Source organism: Lodderomyces beijingensis (genome assembly GCF_963989305.1).
Source record: "Lodderomyces beijingensis strain CBS 14171 genome assembly, chromosome: 2".
NCBI classification, from domain to species: Eukaryota; Fungi; Ascomycota; class Pichiomycetes; order Serinales; family Debaryomycetaceae; genus Lodderomyces; species Lodderomyces beijingensis.
The window spans coordinates 1,528,669-1,546,755 of record NC_089971.1 but is presented as its reverse complement, the minus strand read 5'-3'; the positions used below and the strand labels follow the sequence as shown (position 1 = coordinate 1,546,755).

The 18,087-nt window shown below is 43.3% G+C and overlaps 5 protein-coding genes across 5 annotated transcripts; 2 read left to right on the top strand and 3 right to left on the bottom strand. All coding sequences in view use genetic code 12, as the record gives it.

Moving 5' to 3' along the window:
- Positions 1 to 450: 450 nt before the first annotated feature.
- Positions 451 to 2,784, bottom strand: LODBEIA_P17900 (uncharacterized protein; the record flags this gene model as incomplete). The annotated part of the gene is made up of 1 exon (XM_066971717.1): positions 451 to 2,784. The coding sequence occupies one exon, from the start codon at positions 2,782 to 2,784 to the stop codon at positions 451 to 453; it is 2,334 nt and encodes a 777-aa protein (XP_066828728.1).
- Positions 2,785 to 5,315: 2,531 nt separating this feature from the next.
- Positions 5,316 to 6,647, bottom strand: LODBEIA_P17890 (uncharacterized protein; the record flags this gene model as incomplete). Its single annotated transcript, XM_066971715.1, has 1 exon — positions 5,316 to 6,647. One exon carries the CDS (start codon positions 6,645 to 6,647, stop codon positions 5,316 to 5,318), a length of 1,332 nt encoding a protein of 443 aa, XP_066828727.1.
- Positions 6,648 to 8,004: 1,357 nt separating this feature from the next.
- On the bottom strand, positions 8,005 to 8,857 carry LODBEIA_P17880 (uncharacterized protein; the record flags this gene model as incomplete). Its single annotated transcript, XM_066971714.1, has 2 exons — positions 8,005 to 8,472; positions 8,840 to 8,857. The coding sequence occupies 2 exons, from the start codon at positions 8,855 to 8,857 to the stop codon at positions 8,005 to 8,007; spliced, it is 486 nt and encodes a 161-aa protein (XP_066828726.1).
- Positions 8,858 to 11,332: 2,475 nt separating this feature from the next.
- LODBEIA_P17870 (uncharacterized protein) lies at positions 11,333 to 12,616 on the top strand (the record flags this gene model as incomplete). Its single annotated transcript, XM_066971713.1, has 1 exon — positions 11,333 to 12,616. One exon carries the CDS (start codon positions 11,333 to 11,335, stop codon positions 12,614 to 12,616), a length of 1,284 nt encoding a protein of 427 aa, XP_066828725.1.
- Positions 12,617 to 16,034: 3,418 nt separating this feature from the next.
- LODBEIA_P17860 (uncharacterized protein) lies at positions 16,035 to 17,936 on the top strand (the record flags this gene model as incomplete). The annotated part of the gene is made up of 1 exon (XM_066971712.1): positions 16,035 to 17,936. The coding sequence occupies one exon, from the start codon at positions 16,035 to 16,037 to the stop codon at positions 17,934 to 17,936; it is 1,902 nt and encodes a 633-aa protein (XP_066828724.1).
- Positions 17,937 to 18,087: the final 151 nt, after the last annotated feature.

Genomic DNA, 18,087 nt, shown 5'->3' with positions numbered 1-18,087 from the left:
TCCTTATTGTTTTATGTTTTATGTTTCATTTTTTCTTTGTTGATTCTTACTTTTTTTAACGCATTTCATCGTGTTCATGTTTTTATTTTCGGTATCGTGGTTAAATATTTATTCTTGGGAAATTTCTTCGCTACAAAAAAAAAAGTTCTGCCCGGTTTTTTCCAGTTTTTCCAGTTGTTCGGTCTTCTTTCGCAATTTCGGTATACCCCCCTACTCCTTAAAGCATAGTCTTTTATAGAGTCTTATCAACGTTTAGTTCTTTCATATTTTTTTTTGTTTTTCTTTCACGATTACTTATGCAATCTGCAAGAATTGGTTGCAAAAAAAAAAATGATTGCAAAATTTTTGCAAATGTCACAAAAAGCAGAAAATGTCGTTTTACACAAAGCCGTAATTAATAATTAAAAAGACAGGACAAAGGAAAATCGTTTGTTATCGCTACTCTCTAGTCTACGCTTCATACATAGTTGAGATCTCGGGCCATACACGCTTATACAAGCTCATGGCAACGACATCCTGAGACGTCAACTTCCCATCGAAATTGGCCTTAAAGTAGCCATGAGTTCCTAAACTTTCCTTGATGAACCCCAGTCTTCCACTCTTGGTGAATAACCCAACAGCTTTGAAGAAATTGATATCCTGAGCATTGAAAAACATATAACGTACAGTAACGACCTTTTTATGGATCTTGACTGGGTGGCCAGTCAAGACGATTCGTTCGGCAATGATACGAGTATGATCGCAGCCCAAGTATGAACCTTTGCCGATGAATTCGACGTCTCCTTTAGTTTCACCTGGTTTGAAGTACACCACGGGTGCATTGGTGAACAAGACCGGTGCAATGGCAGTGGCGATGGTTGACATGCCTTGATGCTGGTAGTTTTCTTGCTTGTGTACATTGTTTCTCGTGTTGGAGCCCTGGTTGAAAATAGGGTTGATGAGTTGTCTTCGTGGTCCGTATTGTACAATCATGGCCTCCTTATTGGCAATGGGTGTTTCGTATTCTTCCCAGTTTTCAAACGAGAAATTCACCATGGCGAGCTGATGTTCGTGTTCGAGCAACTCGTAAACCGTGAATGGTTTCACATTGACTTCGACATTTTCGAAAATTGCCGTTGGTGCTTTGATGAGTAACTTGATGCGATTGCCTGGTTGGATCTGAACGTGTTTGATGAATTCCTTGTTGACACGGTTCTTGGTGGCTCTGAAGTTGGATATGCGTAGCAACCTATGCCATATGCTTGGCTTTTCCACGTCTTTTTCGTCAACTTCCCAGTCGCAATTGGCAAGTGATTTCACGCCTCTATACGCCAGCAAGGTTTTAATTGCCGAGTCTTGTGGGTTTAACTCGATTTCGTCGGGGAATTCAAGATCTTCCTTGGCGGCTTTGCGGAACTCTTCCAATTGACGCTGCTCTTCCTCGGGTGATAAGTCTATGTGCATTTCGGAGTCTGCATAGTCGGTGGTGGCATTGATAAATGCACCTTCTTTTTGTCCTTCTTCTCCTTCTTCTTCCTCTTCTGCCATTACTTCTTCTTCTTCTACCTCTGCCTCTGCTTCTTCATCTTCCAAATCGGAGGCATTTTCATCCAAGACATCTTCCACAAACCATTTCTTTTGGTATTCAGAGGTACCCCGGGGCACTCGTTTCGCAATTTGTGAGGCGCTGGCATCGTCATCAAAGTAGATTTTGCCTTCCGACCGCACACCAAATGCCCCATTGTCATCCCACATGTTGTCTTCATCAACTAAGGCATCGTCAATCGGTTCAGGATTCAACTCGTCCAACGTATCTCTAGAATCATCAGGCAAAAATGAATTCTCGACATCTTCGTCGATTTGCATCTCGTTACGATTCTTGCTGCTCGATTTGGCAATTTTTTCAATCTTGTCGACTTGGAAATCTCCAAAGCCTGGAATGTGGACCAATCGATTGACATTGAACCCCGTGCCTCGACACACTCCCTCGACAACTATCCCGTCTTCCGTAGCGGTGAGTGTATCTGCCACGAGCCAACTTCTCGAGTCTCTCCATGTGACCAGTTGCGGGAATTTTTGGCACAAGTACCGAAGGCAGTTTGAGTTTTCGGAATCCAGTTCCAACATGTAAAGTTTATCTTCGGCGGGGAAAAAGTGGTTGAAAAACGACTGTAGTGACTGTTTCACATCGAGCTGGAGGTTTCGCTTGGGGTATGCGGTCGCAAGATTGGGCAAGACCCCGACCACGGAGCCGATACCCTGAGCCAACAACGCTCGCAAGACCTTTTCTCCATAGGCTGCATCCACTTCCTGCGTTGCCGAGACTCCAAACACGACAAAGTCGGCTACTTTCGCGGCATCTAGAACATCCAATATGCTGTTCTGGTTGGGCAAGATGACTTTAAAGTTTGATTTGAATTTCTTGATTTGCAAGTTCAGTATTCCCGGATACAGGAACTCCGCTTGAGGCTGTTCTTTATCTTGGTTGAATAACTGGTTGGCAATATCTACGGGAGATAAATCGTTGGTCAAGCATATTATTGTGATGATCTTTTGCGCTCCCGAGTTCCCCTCGAATAGACTCTTTGCCAACTTTGATTCTAGAATCTTGTTACCTTTCAATTGCTTGGCCAAGTTCTTTCTCGCAACTTTGTCCAATGGCTTGGACACGCTTCCCGAACTGGCACTCTTTTCGACTTTACCCTTGTATTGGTTTTTCAACTGGCCTTTCGTGGCATGTTTCGACTTGAATGGCTTGTGGTCATTTTTTAAGGTATTCCTATGCAGGTTACCTCCCTTGGCCATGGTAGTCTGTTCGGCAAATAAACCTGTGTCGTTCTTATCTTAATCGGGCTATTCTGTTGGCCTACTTCAACTAGCTCATCCATCCATCGCGGGGGGGAAGGAGTGGAGAGATGAGATGACTTGCAAAGGTTGTGTCACGTGTGCTGAGGGTGTCTAAGCCCTAATTGTATCACGTGAAGATCACGTGAAGATCACGCGACCAGCTAACAAGATGGGACGCTGCTAACATTACACAAGCTATTTTTTTTGGTGCAGCGCAGTCCGGGCGAGCCAACCCAGTGAGCACTGTAGAAAAAAATCCAGTGAAATTTCAAAGTAGCAGTAGAGAGACAGTCGAAACCCTTGTCAACAACGTCAAAACAGTATGTACTCAACGAAGGGGGTCATAGAGGTTGAAAAAGATGGGACACGAAAGATGTGGATGAAGGAGATGAACTGGGACAGATCAAAAAAAGAAGAGCCATTCGACGAGTCCATCAAGTTTGGAAATGAACAAGTACAGGAATAAAGTCAAAGAAGGGCACAAGATTTCACATCAAGAACATCAACGGCAATGACCCATTTTGGAGGTTTTACGATGCACCAGCGGGCTCTCTTGCCTCCTGATGCAGCCAAGATTGTCGTTCAAGTCACAAGTTACATACTAAATTCACAGAGAGGGAAAGACACCATCCAGTCCATCGAAAGAACAAGGCGTTCTTGGAGGGCAAAGTGACAAAACTATGAAAAAAAAGGATATTTTCAGAGCAATTCTGTTCATCCCGCTCGTCTCACTCATTCACACAGACATTTACACATCTACACCTCTACACCTCGACCATCAACCTTTGTCAAGCAATCGCAAAATACTGACTATTTTTCTAGAATAAAATATGGCACACGAAAACGTTTGGTTCTCACACCCAAGAAACTTTGGTAAAGGTTCAAGACAATGTCGTCATTGTTCATCACACTCTGGTTTGATCAGAAAGTACGGTTTGGACTTGTGCCGTCAATGTTTCAGAGAAAAAGCTACTGATATTGGATTCAACAAATTTAGATAAACTTTTTCGAGACGACGACGACGACGAAGATGAAGTTTAAGCAGCTTTTTGAAACAAAAAAAAAATTTGCCACTTTTGCCGATGACTGACAACCATGATTTCGATTTGATTGGGAATGTGGCTCTTTGTATTTTATGATTGGTGGTTGTTTTGTTTTGAAGAAGAGAGAGATGTATAGCTAATATAAAACAAAAATTTCTAAAGAGTTAATCAAATGGGGATAAATTGTAGGGTCTATGGGGGGAAGCACTGGGTACGTTGTTGATCAATTGTGGAATAGTGGGATAGTGGGAACGGTCCAGTGTGACTTTAAACTTCGAGGCCAGTGAGGTGGTCCCTGGCCCAACCTCGGATGAGTGTTGGCTCCAAGTAAGCTGCGCGGTGGAACCAATGCCGGCCTCTCTACCTCTGGTCATAGACCTCTTAAGCCCCAAACCCTCAAGTCTCTTCCATCAGTCCCCTTTGAAAAAAATACAGAAAAGCAAGAGAACTAAGCGGATAAAAGTGTACCCTTCAAAAATTGATCGACATTCAAAATTTCTCGTGTGTTGAAAATTTCAAACTTCCTACAAAGGGCATGGAGGTTCAATCTCGGGAGGGTGTTTTTCACATTTTTATGTTTTTAAAAAAATGGCAACGAGTATAACTTGGAAGCGTTTACATTATCTCGTCGTGGCAAATTTCTCCCTGTTTTACTTTTTGATTGGAGAAGAAAGGAAAGAAAAAGGGGCCAAAAACTGAAGAAAAAGTTGTGCTGATGATGTTTTTCCTTTTTTATAGATGAGGGAACACGGTGCTACCACTTGCTCTTCACACCATCACCATCGCCATCGTCACCATTGGCATGACCACCAGATCTAGATCTAGTAAAACCAGACTCGCACAACAGCGGTGAGACGTAGCTATAGATTGGTGATGGGGTCAAGAGTCAAGTATATCGTGTAGAAAAATTCCGCTTCGTGCGCTGCAATACAGCAGGGAAAAATATATACACGTTCGACACCGGATAAATCTTTCAACAGGAAAACGCAATGGATTCAAGTTGTCTTAGCCCAAAAAAATAAATATATTGTAGGTTGGTATCTATAAAACAAAAAAAACTCTCTATGTGATCGTCGGCACAAGCTTATAGAACTGAAAAAACAACAAAAAAAGACAAATAAAAATGATTGATATCAAATCAAACAAATTTCCCAAAAAAAAGATAAATTGAATTAGTGTAAAGCGTCGAGGCAGGCATCTGAGCACATTATTTTCCAACGCTTTCAAATAATCTGTGCCCATGTCTCCACTGAACGGGAAAAAATTCACACGTGGTTAGGTATCAACGTCGAAGTTTAGAAAAGTGAGTATCACCCTCCATCCCTTCCCACTCGTCGCGGAGTTGCGGAGTTGCTGAGTTTCGTCTATGCTAGTTCGTCCTCTTCGTCTGAGAATCGTCCCAATTTTCGTGTCCATTGACAGACAGACTAAAACACTTGCTTTCAATTAGGAAACGGTAGTCAAGGCTTGATCGACATCGATTCTCAAAATCAACAAGGACCGAAGCAACCCAATCATAGTGATGAAACTTGCTAGCCCAACAGGAACAACAGCAAAGACGACAATGTTGTAAAAATCGAAAAATCGACGTGGTTTGATCGACTTGCGTCTCATCTTTCGTTCCTCTCGGACTACATCTCCTGCTGAACTATGTCCGTGTTCGCCAACTCGAACAGCGCTAAATGTATCCTGATGCTGGTGGTGCTGCTGTTGCTGTTGCTGTTGCTGTTGTTGATAATGCTCCAAAGATAAATTCAGGGTGACGAAATTCTGAACAATAAAAGTCAAGGTCAACAAACAGCTAATCAAGATCCAAATATGTAAACCGTATTTGTAACCCTCGGCGCTAAAAGCATTGACAAAATATAGTTCAAGTGTAATCATAATCGTCGACATTGAAAGCACACGCACAATCGCAGCTGATGTAGAGTAAGTCACAATCCAGCGCACGAGGAGCGAGTCTAGAATCGAGTACGACAAATATGCGCTGACAATACACCACACGCCAGTAAGGAAATGTTCCAAGCCTCTTGCTGTGGTAATCTTGTGGTTGGCCAAGGCGTTTTCGTGGTCGAAATGGATTCGTTTCCAAGATTGGAATAAGCAAAATAATGGCGGGATTAGCGAGACGTCCCGGCAACATGCAAGAAGGAAATGCTGTCTGGCGTTGAGGAATTTGAGTCCTAGTTTCTTGATTGATGATTGTTGGAGCTTATTTGCTCGTGACGTTGTAGCAAGCGAAGAAATTGTATTGTTGCTGTTGTTGTTGTTGCCAGTGGCGGAGGTGAGCTCAGGTGTGTGGTTTAACGAAGGATGCGGATGTGGATACGTGGGTGTTGGCGACATGGATGAATCCGAAGAGTTCAGCTGCATCATCGGGGTAACTCTTGGAATGGGCAACGAAGGTATTGGAGTATATATGTGAATCCCCAAGGACCTGGCTTCGGTGTTTGCATGGGTTTCTTCCGTCTCGCCCAGCCCCAGGCGCAGATGCAAACGTTGCGATAGCTCGTACGTGGGTAGTTGCACTGGGTCTTGATAATCGTCGAGTTGGTCAAGCGGGTCCATGGCTTCTATGGTGCCTCGGGTATACCCAGGATAATTCGGCTCTTCCGGCACCGGACGAGGTTGGTCCTGCAGCAGCAGTAGTAGTAGTTGCGTCTCCAGGTTTGTGCGTTGTGATGCTTGTCTTGACAGCAGTATGGTGTAATCTTCGTCAACCTGGTGGGACTCGAGGTTATTGCCAAACCGTGACCTTATGGAATTTGAAATCGGCATGGCTTTTGCCCTTGTTTCAAGGTTATCCTGTTTTTTTTTTGTTTTTTTTAACTGGAGTTTAGCTATGAAATAGGATGAAGAAAAGATTATGCGCAAATGACCCTCCCTGGAAAAATCGAGGTTTTTGGAATTTTCTGATGAGCAAGAGGGTTCTTCAAATGAATGTGACGATGGCGATGGTGATGGTGATGGCGATGGAGATGGCGATGGTGTTCTTGTTGGTGTAATCTTTGTTAAGATATAGGGTCCTTCCTGTTAAGAATTAAAATTTAATAATAGGCTGATACTGTTTCTTCAGACAGTGATATTTTTTTTTTCTCGTATCACTTTGAGTTGGAAAAGAGAGGGTGTGTTAGTGAACTGCTCTTCAAGTCGTTGTCCTGAACAAGTAATATTGTTCCAACCGTTCGGCAAACTTCCGCCAGGGGGCGAAAAGGGGCTGAGGGGTGAGGAGGGAAGGAGGGAAGGAGGGAAGGAAAGTGGCAGGGTCCGATAAGCCAATGCAACTGGAGCAACTCGGTAAAGCTACTACTACTAAGTAATTAAGCACGTAAGTATAATCAAGGAGGTTTTTCTGCCCAGTTACTATTGGAAAAAGAAGGAGATACCAGTAACAATTCATTAAAGGTGAGGATTCCACCCATCCCATGCAAATGAGAGGATAAAAAAAAAGCAAACCAGCCTTGCGCTGAACTCTAGCTGAAAAGACTGATCGAGCAAACGGACAAACAAGCGGACAGACAACCACGGCTTGGTTTGGTTTGGTCGGTTGTGATTTCAACGTCTTCTCATTTCCTCGCAATTAAAAATAAAGCAAGCTACTTTAAGTAAAAGGCTATTCTTCTTCAAAATAAGAAATAAACCTTTGTAGTCACTGGTACTAATCTCGAACACTGCAGAGCGTACGTCATACCACTGCAATGTGTTAAAAATTTTGAGATTTTCGCTAATCAATTGATAAAAAGGCACGGACATGTCTAAAAAAAAAGGAGACATTGTCCTTCTTGCGAGTAAAGTTGTGTGTCAATTGAGAGATCTACTCCCACGTGAAAGGAGTCGGGTTTCAGCAGTCACTAGTCAACAGTCGGTAGTCGACTCTTGAAGCATTTCTACTCCAATACGTGTAATCTTTCTTTTTTTTCGATATATGCAAAATAAATACCATAAGCTTGTTAAATATTAAAAAAAAAAAGTGATGCGCCCGCTAATTGTATTAATTGATGATTTGATTGATACTGAGGGAAGGAGTGAAGGAGGAGGGGAGGCGGAGGGTAGACCTACACCCATTCACGAAGCAAACAAGAACAGCCTTCTAAATATCTGATTTGATTTTTTTTTAAAAAAAAAAAGTACAAAATCAAATAGCTTCCAATTGTTGACTGATTTCATCCAATTCAGCCTTGACGGTGTTGTACTTCTCAGTCAATTCCTCGTATTTCCTCTCCAGTTCCTCCTTGTCGCTTTCCAAGCTAGCAACCTTTCTTTCCAACTGCTCAGCTTTGATATCGGTTTCTCTCAATTTAGCTGTAGTTTCTTTCAAATTCTTGTCAGCTTCTTCCAATTCCTCTTCCAAGACTTGGTTCTTTTTGGTGTAATTGTCATTGGAAGTTTTCAAAGAGTGAGACTCATCAGCAGCTTGCTTGATATCACCAAGGTTACCTTCCAATTTTTCAACTTCTTCTTCCAAAACTTGGTTTTTTCTAGTAAGAGCTTGGATTTGGTTGTCCTTTTCCAAGCTTTCTTGTTCGAGTTCCTTGATCTTCTCGGCCAATTCCTCGGACTTCTCTTGCCACTTCTCGGAATCCAATTTCAAGCTGTTGATTTTCTGAAAAAAAAAAAATTTGAGTTAGTACATTTGTCAATAATAAAAGGTGTTGGGTTGGGTTACTGGGCGAGGGGAAATAGACAGTGCAATCAAACGAAACTTGATCCTTCGTCGACCTAGACTCTTTCCTTTCTAAAAAAAAAAAAACAGAACAAGTTTTCAGCGAATCAGGTCCCTCCAATCAACTCTGCGTCGAGGAATTCATATGACCGTAGTTCGTTCCCGACCGCCCCCTCCCAAATCCCAAACTACTTAATTGACGAAACCTGGGGAGGGTGCGCCTCCCAATTGAACCATCGTCTCGAACACAACTATCTTTTGAGGGTTGATTGGAGAGTTCGTGCTATTGTAGAACGTTCAAACATACTTCCTTAAGTTTATCCATTTTTTTTCTTTTCTGTTTGCCTCTTGTCTAGTTAGAATTGAATTGAAACAAAAAATCACTCGCAAGATCAAAGGGAACAGATCACTGATTTTTTTTTTTGTAGTTGTTGTTGTTGTTGTTGTCTGTGAAGAATTTATAGTGTCCAGTGTCGTTGGTGCGTGACGCGTTTGAAACGACACCGGTTTTCCGCGACACTGCAGCATGACTGTTTTACATCTGTCGGAGGGGAAAGCACATACTAGACGCGTCGATCAAACTCGATCCAGTGATGTAGACATGGTAGGTTGTAGTTAGAGCTCCCATACACACAGACATACCTTGGGAGAGACTTGAAGCCATTGAGCAAACTGTATTATTTACAGTGAAACGCTTTTTTTTTGCACTCTCGACGGAAAGAGGGGGGAAGATCAGGTCAGAGCCTCGGCGGCGTAGTCGCGTTCTCCCTGTTCCACAACCAAATTTTCAAACTTCATGCACCAGAGCTGGGAAGATTGGGGAACAGACTCTCTAAAGTCTACATTTTTCAGCTTTTTAAAAGAAAGAAAAATATATAACGAGGTTCCACGAAATTGGCTCAGAAAAGGAGGTGTAAATGGACAAGGCAAGCGATTTCACAAGCTCTCTGCTTTGACTATTTGAAACCCGCACTGGGTGAATAAAGATTGATACCTGTTTCACAAAGGGTTCTTTTGTTTCACTCTTTTTTCTTGATTTAGTTCGTCTCTAGTAGAGAGCTGAGGCTGCTTGTCACTAGATGGACTATCGTCTGTATTTGGCCATAAAAACAAAAAAATGAAAGAAAAGAAAAAAAAAATTGACGCCAGCTACAGGATTCGAACCTGCGAAGGAAAATCCCAATGCCTAGCTCTCTGATGGAATAGCAGGGCATCGCCTTAACCACTCGGCCAAACTAGCTCAACTTTTTCAAGGGGAAGTTTTACAAGCACCTATGATAACTATTCTATGATGGGACTGCTGTGTCAGGCAGTGAGTAGGCTTTTTGCAAGCAATTCAACTTCAGATGGTGCAAGAGGTTTAGCCTGCGGGGGGAGCTATCATTGTTCAGACCAACTTAGTGGAGACTACTACACAAGTGCAATACGCACCCGTCAACTCGGATTCGCTGATTGAGTGTGTCAACTCATTCCTTCACCTCCAGCAAATCTATTCGTCACAGCTTTCCAAACAAAAAAGAATATAACAAGACAAACCTACCCGGCACAATGTCTGTCAAAAAAGGAGAGAAAAAAAAAGATGATCCAAATGTGTATGATCATCGTTTGGGAAGAAATTGATAGTATTTTCAGTGAAGTTTACGCGAAAAAAAGAGGATGACTATGGAAGATGCTTAAGATGATTGCGCTTTTGGGTTGTAACAGAACCGAAGGCACTCGTGACACTCATGCCAACTTTTCCTTTTGTCTTGAGAGAAATGCGTGATTCGTGACAAAGTCGCATACTCATTTATACTTATCATACAAATTGTTTTGTAGCTTCGAATCATGCAACGGTTTGCAGGCTCAACTAGATTCAATCGGCCACGGGAGCCGGCGAGAATATTTACATCCAGTCAGCCGACTGGACTCGACAGCGGCACCACTTCTATATCGTTGCAATTGAATGTATTGAGAAAAGCGCGTCAGGGTCCTGGATTGATTGAGCCAGTCACTACTTGAACCAGTTATCTCTGACATCTGGGTGCTGTGCAGCTCTGGTGCACTCTTCAAGTAGAGGCACGTGATGTAGTAGATGCTACCAACTGTAAAATAATGCAAGACATTTTTTTTTACGCGAATGCTGCTTGGGGGATGGAAATGGGCATACTGGAAAATATGAAATGGCTGCAAAAAAACCACATGTATTTTGCTCCTGCTTCTTCTCACCCCCAAGCAGCATACACAAATGAATGAGATGGTTGCAAAAAACCCCATGTATTTCGCTCCTGCTTTTTTCCACCCCCACCCCACAAGCAGCATACACAAATACGTGAAATGGTTTTGCAAATTAACTATATTTTAAGAACAACCTTTGGGACCCATTTCCAATTCCACCAACTGGACCTTTTTTTATTTCCCTTCTTCTTTTCCTTCTTCACCAATCAATTAAATTTTTTACTGCATTTCGAAGATAAAAATGCAAAGAATCAATCAAACTCAAGTAATTTTCGATGCCTCATCAGCATCAGACGAAACCAAATGTTCGCCAACTGGCGAACATACGTCAAAGAGGGAGAAGTTTAAACAACTTTTCCACTTCAAAAAAGCAACAACAGTTGATGCCTCATTAGCATCAACTACAGAAACAAAGTGCCCATCAGTCGATGAGCACAAATCAAAAAAAGAAAAGCTCAAGCAGCTTTTCAAAATAAAGAAAACCAAAACAGTTGATGCTTTATCAGCATCAGCATCAGAAGAAGAATGTTCACCAAGCGGTGAGCACATCTCAAAAAAGGAAAAGTTTAGAAAGTTTTTCCATATGAAAAAAACTACGACCATTGATGCTTTACCAGCATCAATTGAAGAAGAGAAATGTTCACCAGTCAGTGATACTGCTGTTGAAGAAGAAAAAGTTGATGCATTATCTGCATCAATTGAAGAAGAGAAATGTTCACCAGCCAGTGATACTGCTGTTGAAGAAGAAAAATTTGATGCATTATCTGCATCAATTGAAGAAGAGAAATGTTCACCAGCCAGTGATACTGCTGTTGAAGAAGAAAAAGTTGATGCATTATCTGCATCAATTGAAGAAGAGAAATGTTCACCAGCCAGTGATACTGCTGTTGAAGAAGAAAAAGTTGATGCATTATCTGCATCAATTGAAAAAAATGAATGTCCCCCAGTTGGTGGACCCACCGCTAATTTGGATCATCCTGAACCTGCTGCTAATTTGGATGAACCTGCTGATAACGCCAAACCCGCCGAACCCGCCGAACCCTCTGAATATGCTGAATACGCTGAGTACGCTGAATATGCCGAACCCACCGCATTGGCTGCATTTACTCAACCCACTACATTTGCTGAATCCGCTGTATTTCAACCTCAACCTAGACCTGCTGAGACAAACATTGCCAATCTGGACAATCACGAGGCTTATGAGCCACGTGAACTTCAAACATCGTCCAGTTGCTATTCCGATGGTCCAGCATTGGAGTCTTTCTCGCAAAGCTTGGAAGACATAATCCTCCGCAGGTTAAGACAACCCAAACCGTATTTTGCTATAGAGGTTGAGGAAGAAGAAGGAAATGCGGACTTGCTAAGCATTTGCAGCAACAACAGCGACGAGCCCCAGCACCAGTATTCAGCATTGGGACGTGAAACGCCAAAGCTAGTTATTCCCAAGAAGAGGGGTGCACCTACATGCAAAGCTGATAAACATGGAGCCGCTATTTCCAAATCACCCAAAGAACCAGAGGCTGTCAAACCAAATGAGATTGTTCCCCCCATTGCTACAGCTGTTGAAACTACGAGACACAAGGAACCGGAGGCCGAAAAACCAAACAATGTTAATTCCTCCAAAGCTAGCCGAAAAATTGAGCGTGCTCCCTCCGTTGATTCAGCTGTTGACATTAAGAAAACCAAAAAGTCAATAGCTAGGAGAATAGTTGAGCTTGTTCAATCCCTTGTTGCTTGTTTTCGTGCTAAGCCAAAAGCTGACCCAGCTCCCCCCATCATCGCTCCAGTCAGGATACGAACCCCTACGACATATGCAATGGTTGCTCGTGCTTATGGGGTGTGGTGCGATTCTCTGCACACATTTTAGTTCGTGAGCATAAGGGGGGCACAGGGCAGCAAAAGATCAGAGCTAAAAAAAAAGGGGGGATGGGACAATCTAGACAGCCAAACACAGGGAAAGGAAAGCCTAACCAGAGAGCTACAAACAGGAATAAGGAAGCCATACCAGAAGGTCAAAAAAAAAATCAATAGAGCAGCTAAACCGGAAGGCCGACAAAAAAAAAAAAAAATAGGGCAGCTAAACCAGAAGGCCGAAAAAGCAAGAACAGGGCAGCCGAACCAGAAGGCCGAAAAAGAAAAAAACAGGGCAGCTAAACCAGAAGGTCAGAAATTGGGCAGTTAAACCAGAAGACGGACAGGGACAAAGCAGTTCAACCGGAGAGCCAAAAAAAAAAAAAAAAAAAAAAAAAAAAAAAGAAGGGGAGAGAAAGGAAAAGGAAAGGTGGCGAGCCCGACCAGAAAGCCAACACAGAGAGGGAGCAGCTTAACCGGAAGACAAACAGGAATGAGAAGAAAAACCCCAGCCAGGAATAGTGCAGTGAGGCCAAACGAACAGACCCGTAAAGCAGATGAAAATGAGCCAGCCGACCTTCGGACCAACTCTCGATTCAGCCGGCGAATCAACGAGTCCCGTTGGAAACTGCAACGGCTCAAAATTCTCTGCAGGGCCAATGGTTTACCTGCACACTTGAAGGATGGCATAGGGTTGTTGAAGAAAAAAAAATGTTTGTCGGATGGGATAAGACTGCAGGGCCACATGTATATAGGGCTAGATGGTCATGGCTGGGCAAGGAGAGTGGGGAGCCAGACCAGAAAGCCAAAACACAGATGGGGCAACTAAACCGGAAGACGAACAGGAATGAGAAAAAAACCCCAGCCAGGAACAGTGCAGTGCACACTTGAAGGATGGCATAGGGTTGTTGAAGAAAAAAGAATGTTTGTCGGATGGGATAGGGCTGCATGTATATAGGGCCACATGTATATAGGGCTGGATGGTCATGGCTGCGCGAGGAGAGTAGGGGAAGGAGAGGGAGAATGGCTCGATGATGGGATAAGGCTGCAGGATCTCTCGTCGGACGGGATAAAGCTGCACCAAGTATGGCTGGATGGGATAAAGCTGCCAATTATGGCTGGATGGGATAAGGCTGCCAAGTATGGCTGGACGGGATAAGGGCTGCCCCCAAAAAAAAAAAAAAAAAAAACGGCTGGACGGGATAAGGTTGCAAAAAAAAAAAAAAAAAAAAAAAAAAAAAAACGACCGGATGGTATAAGGCTTCATTGAAATATGGCTTAGTGGTTATGGTTCGGCGGGGGATACGGCTCTATGAATTCAGTAAGGTTCGATGAATTGAATAAGGCTCGATGGCTTTGGCTGGCTGGCGTTGGCTATATATTTGGTGGGTCACTGGTTTATTGCTGTTTGCTTTGGTTTGTTTTTGGTTGTCATATTCTCCTTGGCTTGTTGTGAATTACCTTGATTCTTGTAGTCTTTGTCTCCTCTACCTCTATTCTGGGATAACTGGTATACCGCTGGATGCTGCCAATTCGACCCAGGCTCTGGAGATCGCTGCGGCGTTCACACCACTCTGATGGTTCTGCTCATTTTTTTTGGGCCAAAGCCCCCAAAAGCCCCCAAAAGCCCCCGACAATCACAGAGAATCAAACCTGCCTGAAGATAGTGCAAGAGCAGGCACCACTAAAGAAAACATTCACACACTGAAGAAACTTTATATAGTCCAAAGAAGCTATTCAATGAATGAATCCAAAACTTCAACCATTCTCAGTCTACCCTATACTCTAATGCCTCAGAAGTCAAAAGTTGCTGATCGAACTGTAAAAGCAAAACCAAAACTTTATGAGGTTGTGAGAGATCTTGTTCAAGGAGGTATACTCACGAGAGGATCACAATTAGGGACTGCTGTCTCAGGCAGTGAGTAGGCTTTTTGCAAGCAATTCAACTTCAGATGGTGCAAGAGGTTTAGCCTGCGGGGGGAGCTATCATTGTTCAGACCAACTTAGTGGAGACTACTACACAAGTGCAATACGCACCCGTCAACTCGGATTCGCTGATTGAGTGTGTCAACTCATCCCTTCACCTCCAGCAAATCTATTCGTTACAGCTTTCCAAACAAAAAAAAAAAAAACAATGCAAACCTACCCGGCACAAATTTTTTTAAAAAAAATAGTAGACTCAACCCACCCGGCACAGCGGTCGCACCTTCCAAAATTGAAAAAACGTAAACCTACCCGGCCTAATATTTTGCTAAGAAAAACGACCACAAACCCACCCGGCACAGCGGTCGCACCTTCCAAAATTGAAAATAGCAAACCTACCCGGCAATCATGATTGATCAGAAAAGGAGAATAGATTTACCGGCACAACATCTCAATTCACCAACAAGATCCAAACCTGCTGGAACTTCGTTGAAAGGACTCAATGTTATTTTCAATTTAGACTATGTGGAACAAAAAAAAGATCACCTGAAAAATAGTCACTCCGATGCCCAAGATGGATCATGTTCATGATGAAGAGACCGGGTAGAGACTCTGGAGCTTGTTTGAAGAACATCATTATTTTTGAAAGGAGTTCGTTGAAACTGAGGATGATACAAGCAAAATGGCAACCATACTGTTGAACGAAACAAAGAGGAGGAGCAGATGATGAGGGAAGTTTAAAGTCCTGTCTATAGATTGAAATGCAAAGGAGGTCTCCAGAACGGACGAGGCCAACCAACCCCACCCCCCTCCCTACCTTTCTCCTTATTCTGGTGCTCCTTGAATCACCCAGGCTTGTTCGTCAGTCTCGGAAACAAAAAAAAAAACACTCAAGCGACTCCAGTAGCCAGTTTCTCACATTCACAAGCTTGATTTTCGAAATACCTGGGAGTTTTCTCAGAATCAATGATGACTTGCAATCAGTGGTATAGCCTCGCACAAACACACACACACACACATTTTCGTTTATAACGTTGCTCGAAAACTAGGAAACCAAACCTAGCCTAGTCCAAAGCTTTTATTCACCCTTTCATGGCAGTCTCGACCTGTATACCATCCCCCCCAGAGGTTTCCTGAACATTGTCGAAGATTCCACCAAAAACAAGAGGCTGCAAAAAAAATTCGCACGGATATGACACAAAAGGCCACGATAATTTTAGAGAAACTTCAACCAGCCATTTTTGCCTTTTTTTTTAATTTCGCAGCAATAACTATCCCACTCGAATCAGTCGTTATTTTGCATAGAAAAACCTCCTACATTACATCACTACACGAGAGGGAAACAACACACCCAAGATATGGGTGAATTGGGAAAAAGGGGAAAAAGAGCTCTGTTTCAGTTCTTTTACTTCCTAATCGTCAGCTACTGGATCCATCTCCCATTCTTGCTGAGATCAAACGACACATGATAGCGATACCACTGCTACTGCTACTACTGCTACTACTACTAAATGACAACAACGTATCTACCTCAGCCACACAATCCACCGCTTCCGCCACTAGCATTCACGACATCAAATCCACCATCTCCCAAATCCAAGCCCAAGACTAAGCCCAGGACTAAGGCCGAGACTAAAACTAAAAATAAAACGCCTGCTCCTGCTCCTGCCCAAAACATCAATAATCCATTTCATGTACTATACACCGACGAGGAAGATCTGCAAGATACGGTCCATCGAAGAAAGCAACTGCTGCACCAGCACAACACATGGCATGATGCCACGCGATATCGACGGATCTCGCATAAGTTTGAAGATGAAACTAGCCACAGGCGACGAGAAGCCGAAAATGGAAACCTGGCGAGTGGCCACAGCCCTGATCACCATAAGGTGATTGTTGATTCATCGAGTTTGAAAAGATCAGGCTCTGTGATTTCACGACGGGCAACACTACGCAATCGAGGTCGCATAACACGAAGAAACACCACTTGCAAACGAGATCACAGATCCGCTTCTTCACCGCCAAAAGCTAAATCGTCCGCCTTCCCGGCCGCATCGTCATCATCGTCATCATCATCGTCACCGTCATCTTGGTGGTTGCCTTGGTTGTGGCCGAAGTTCACCTTCCCCGTGATGCGCAAACGATCACTACGTTACACCAAGCTCAAACCCACAACAACTACACTTGCAAATTTCAAAACGCGCCAACAATTTGATCAGTTTATCAAGTCCAGCAATTATGAATCAATCGTGGCGTCGATTCTTCCTGACCAAATCAAGTATTGGTACTTCACTCAACCCTTGCACCCTAAGCCTCAACTCCATTACCATATCAAGACTGAGCCAAAGAAAACTACTAGTGAGGTTAGAAACCAGGTGGAATCGGTTAAATTTATGGATGTCTTGTACGAAAATTATAAATCGCGCGTGTTTGAACAGAGTGGTGCCGAGGGTGCAATCAAAGGTATACCTCCAAGATTCCAGACTTTGTTTCCCCAGGACCGCAAGCACTTGAACACGAGAGAATTGAACCAATTGAATGTGAGGTTGTTGTTGGAGATTTTGTTGCGTCGTACAGTGGCAGCTAAGGTTGAATATCGATTGAAACTGCATCGTTTTAGCGATGACGTGCCCCATGGTTTGGCCCATTCTTGGTCGTCTGCTTCCACCGGTGGCTCAACGGATTCGTCAAATTCGACTTTTTCTTCTCAGAGTCAAAGTCAAAGTCAAACTCAGAGTAACCACCGCCATCGCCATCGTGACCATCACCGTCCTCGTGAACACCACCCTCGGCATCAACGCAAATCACCTAGGAAATCGGAAGCATCGTCGTCGCCGTACTACAATAATGATGATTTGATACTTCAAAACCCGGCAATTTTCCAAGATATGTTGGTGCAGCTGCAACTGCAACTGCAACTGCATTCGTCAAACAGTACACCAACTAAGCGCCAACAAGGCCAAGATTTGTATCCCGTTAATATAATCATGCCGAGTATTGCCAATGGAATGGTTACCAAGCACGTATCATCTATGCCTTCCCTAGTGAACAAGCCCGCGGTTCAGAAACAAGCAAAGAAACCAATTGTCACTTCAGCTGATTGTACAGAATTTTCCATCTCATCCATGGCCACTGCACCAAATGGACCAAGTGGAGCTCATTTGCTGGATACAATTCCGACATCGCCCCTAGGCAAAAGCGAGGATGCAACAACTACTGCGCTTTTGCAATTGGAGAACCTAGCTGCGTTTTCATCCGGCGGCACCACCACCACCACTACGACCAAGAAGAAGAAATCAGCGAGTACGCTCAACACTTCGATTTTGGATACGTTGCATTTGGATGATTTATCTATCGATTACGATGACAATGACGATGACGAGAATGCTGGAAAGAGCGATGTTTTAACTTGAGCACTTGAAGTTTACTTAGCGATGATTATTTATTTGTTAATGTATAAAACAAAATTATGTGACTCCATCCATATGGCGATGACCGGAGGGACGCTGTCCGGTTGGGTGTAGATCCTTGGACAAGGCCACCATGATTTTATAGATCTCAAGG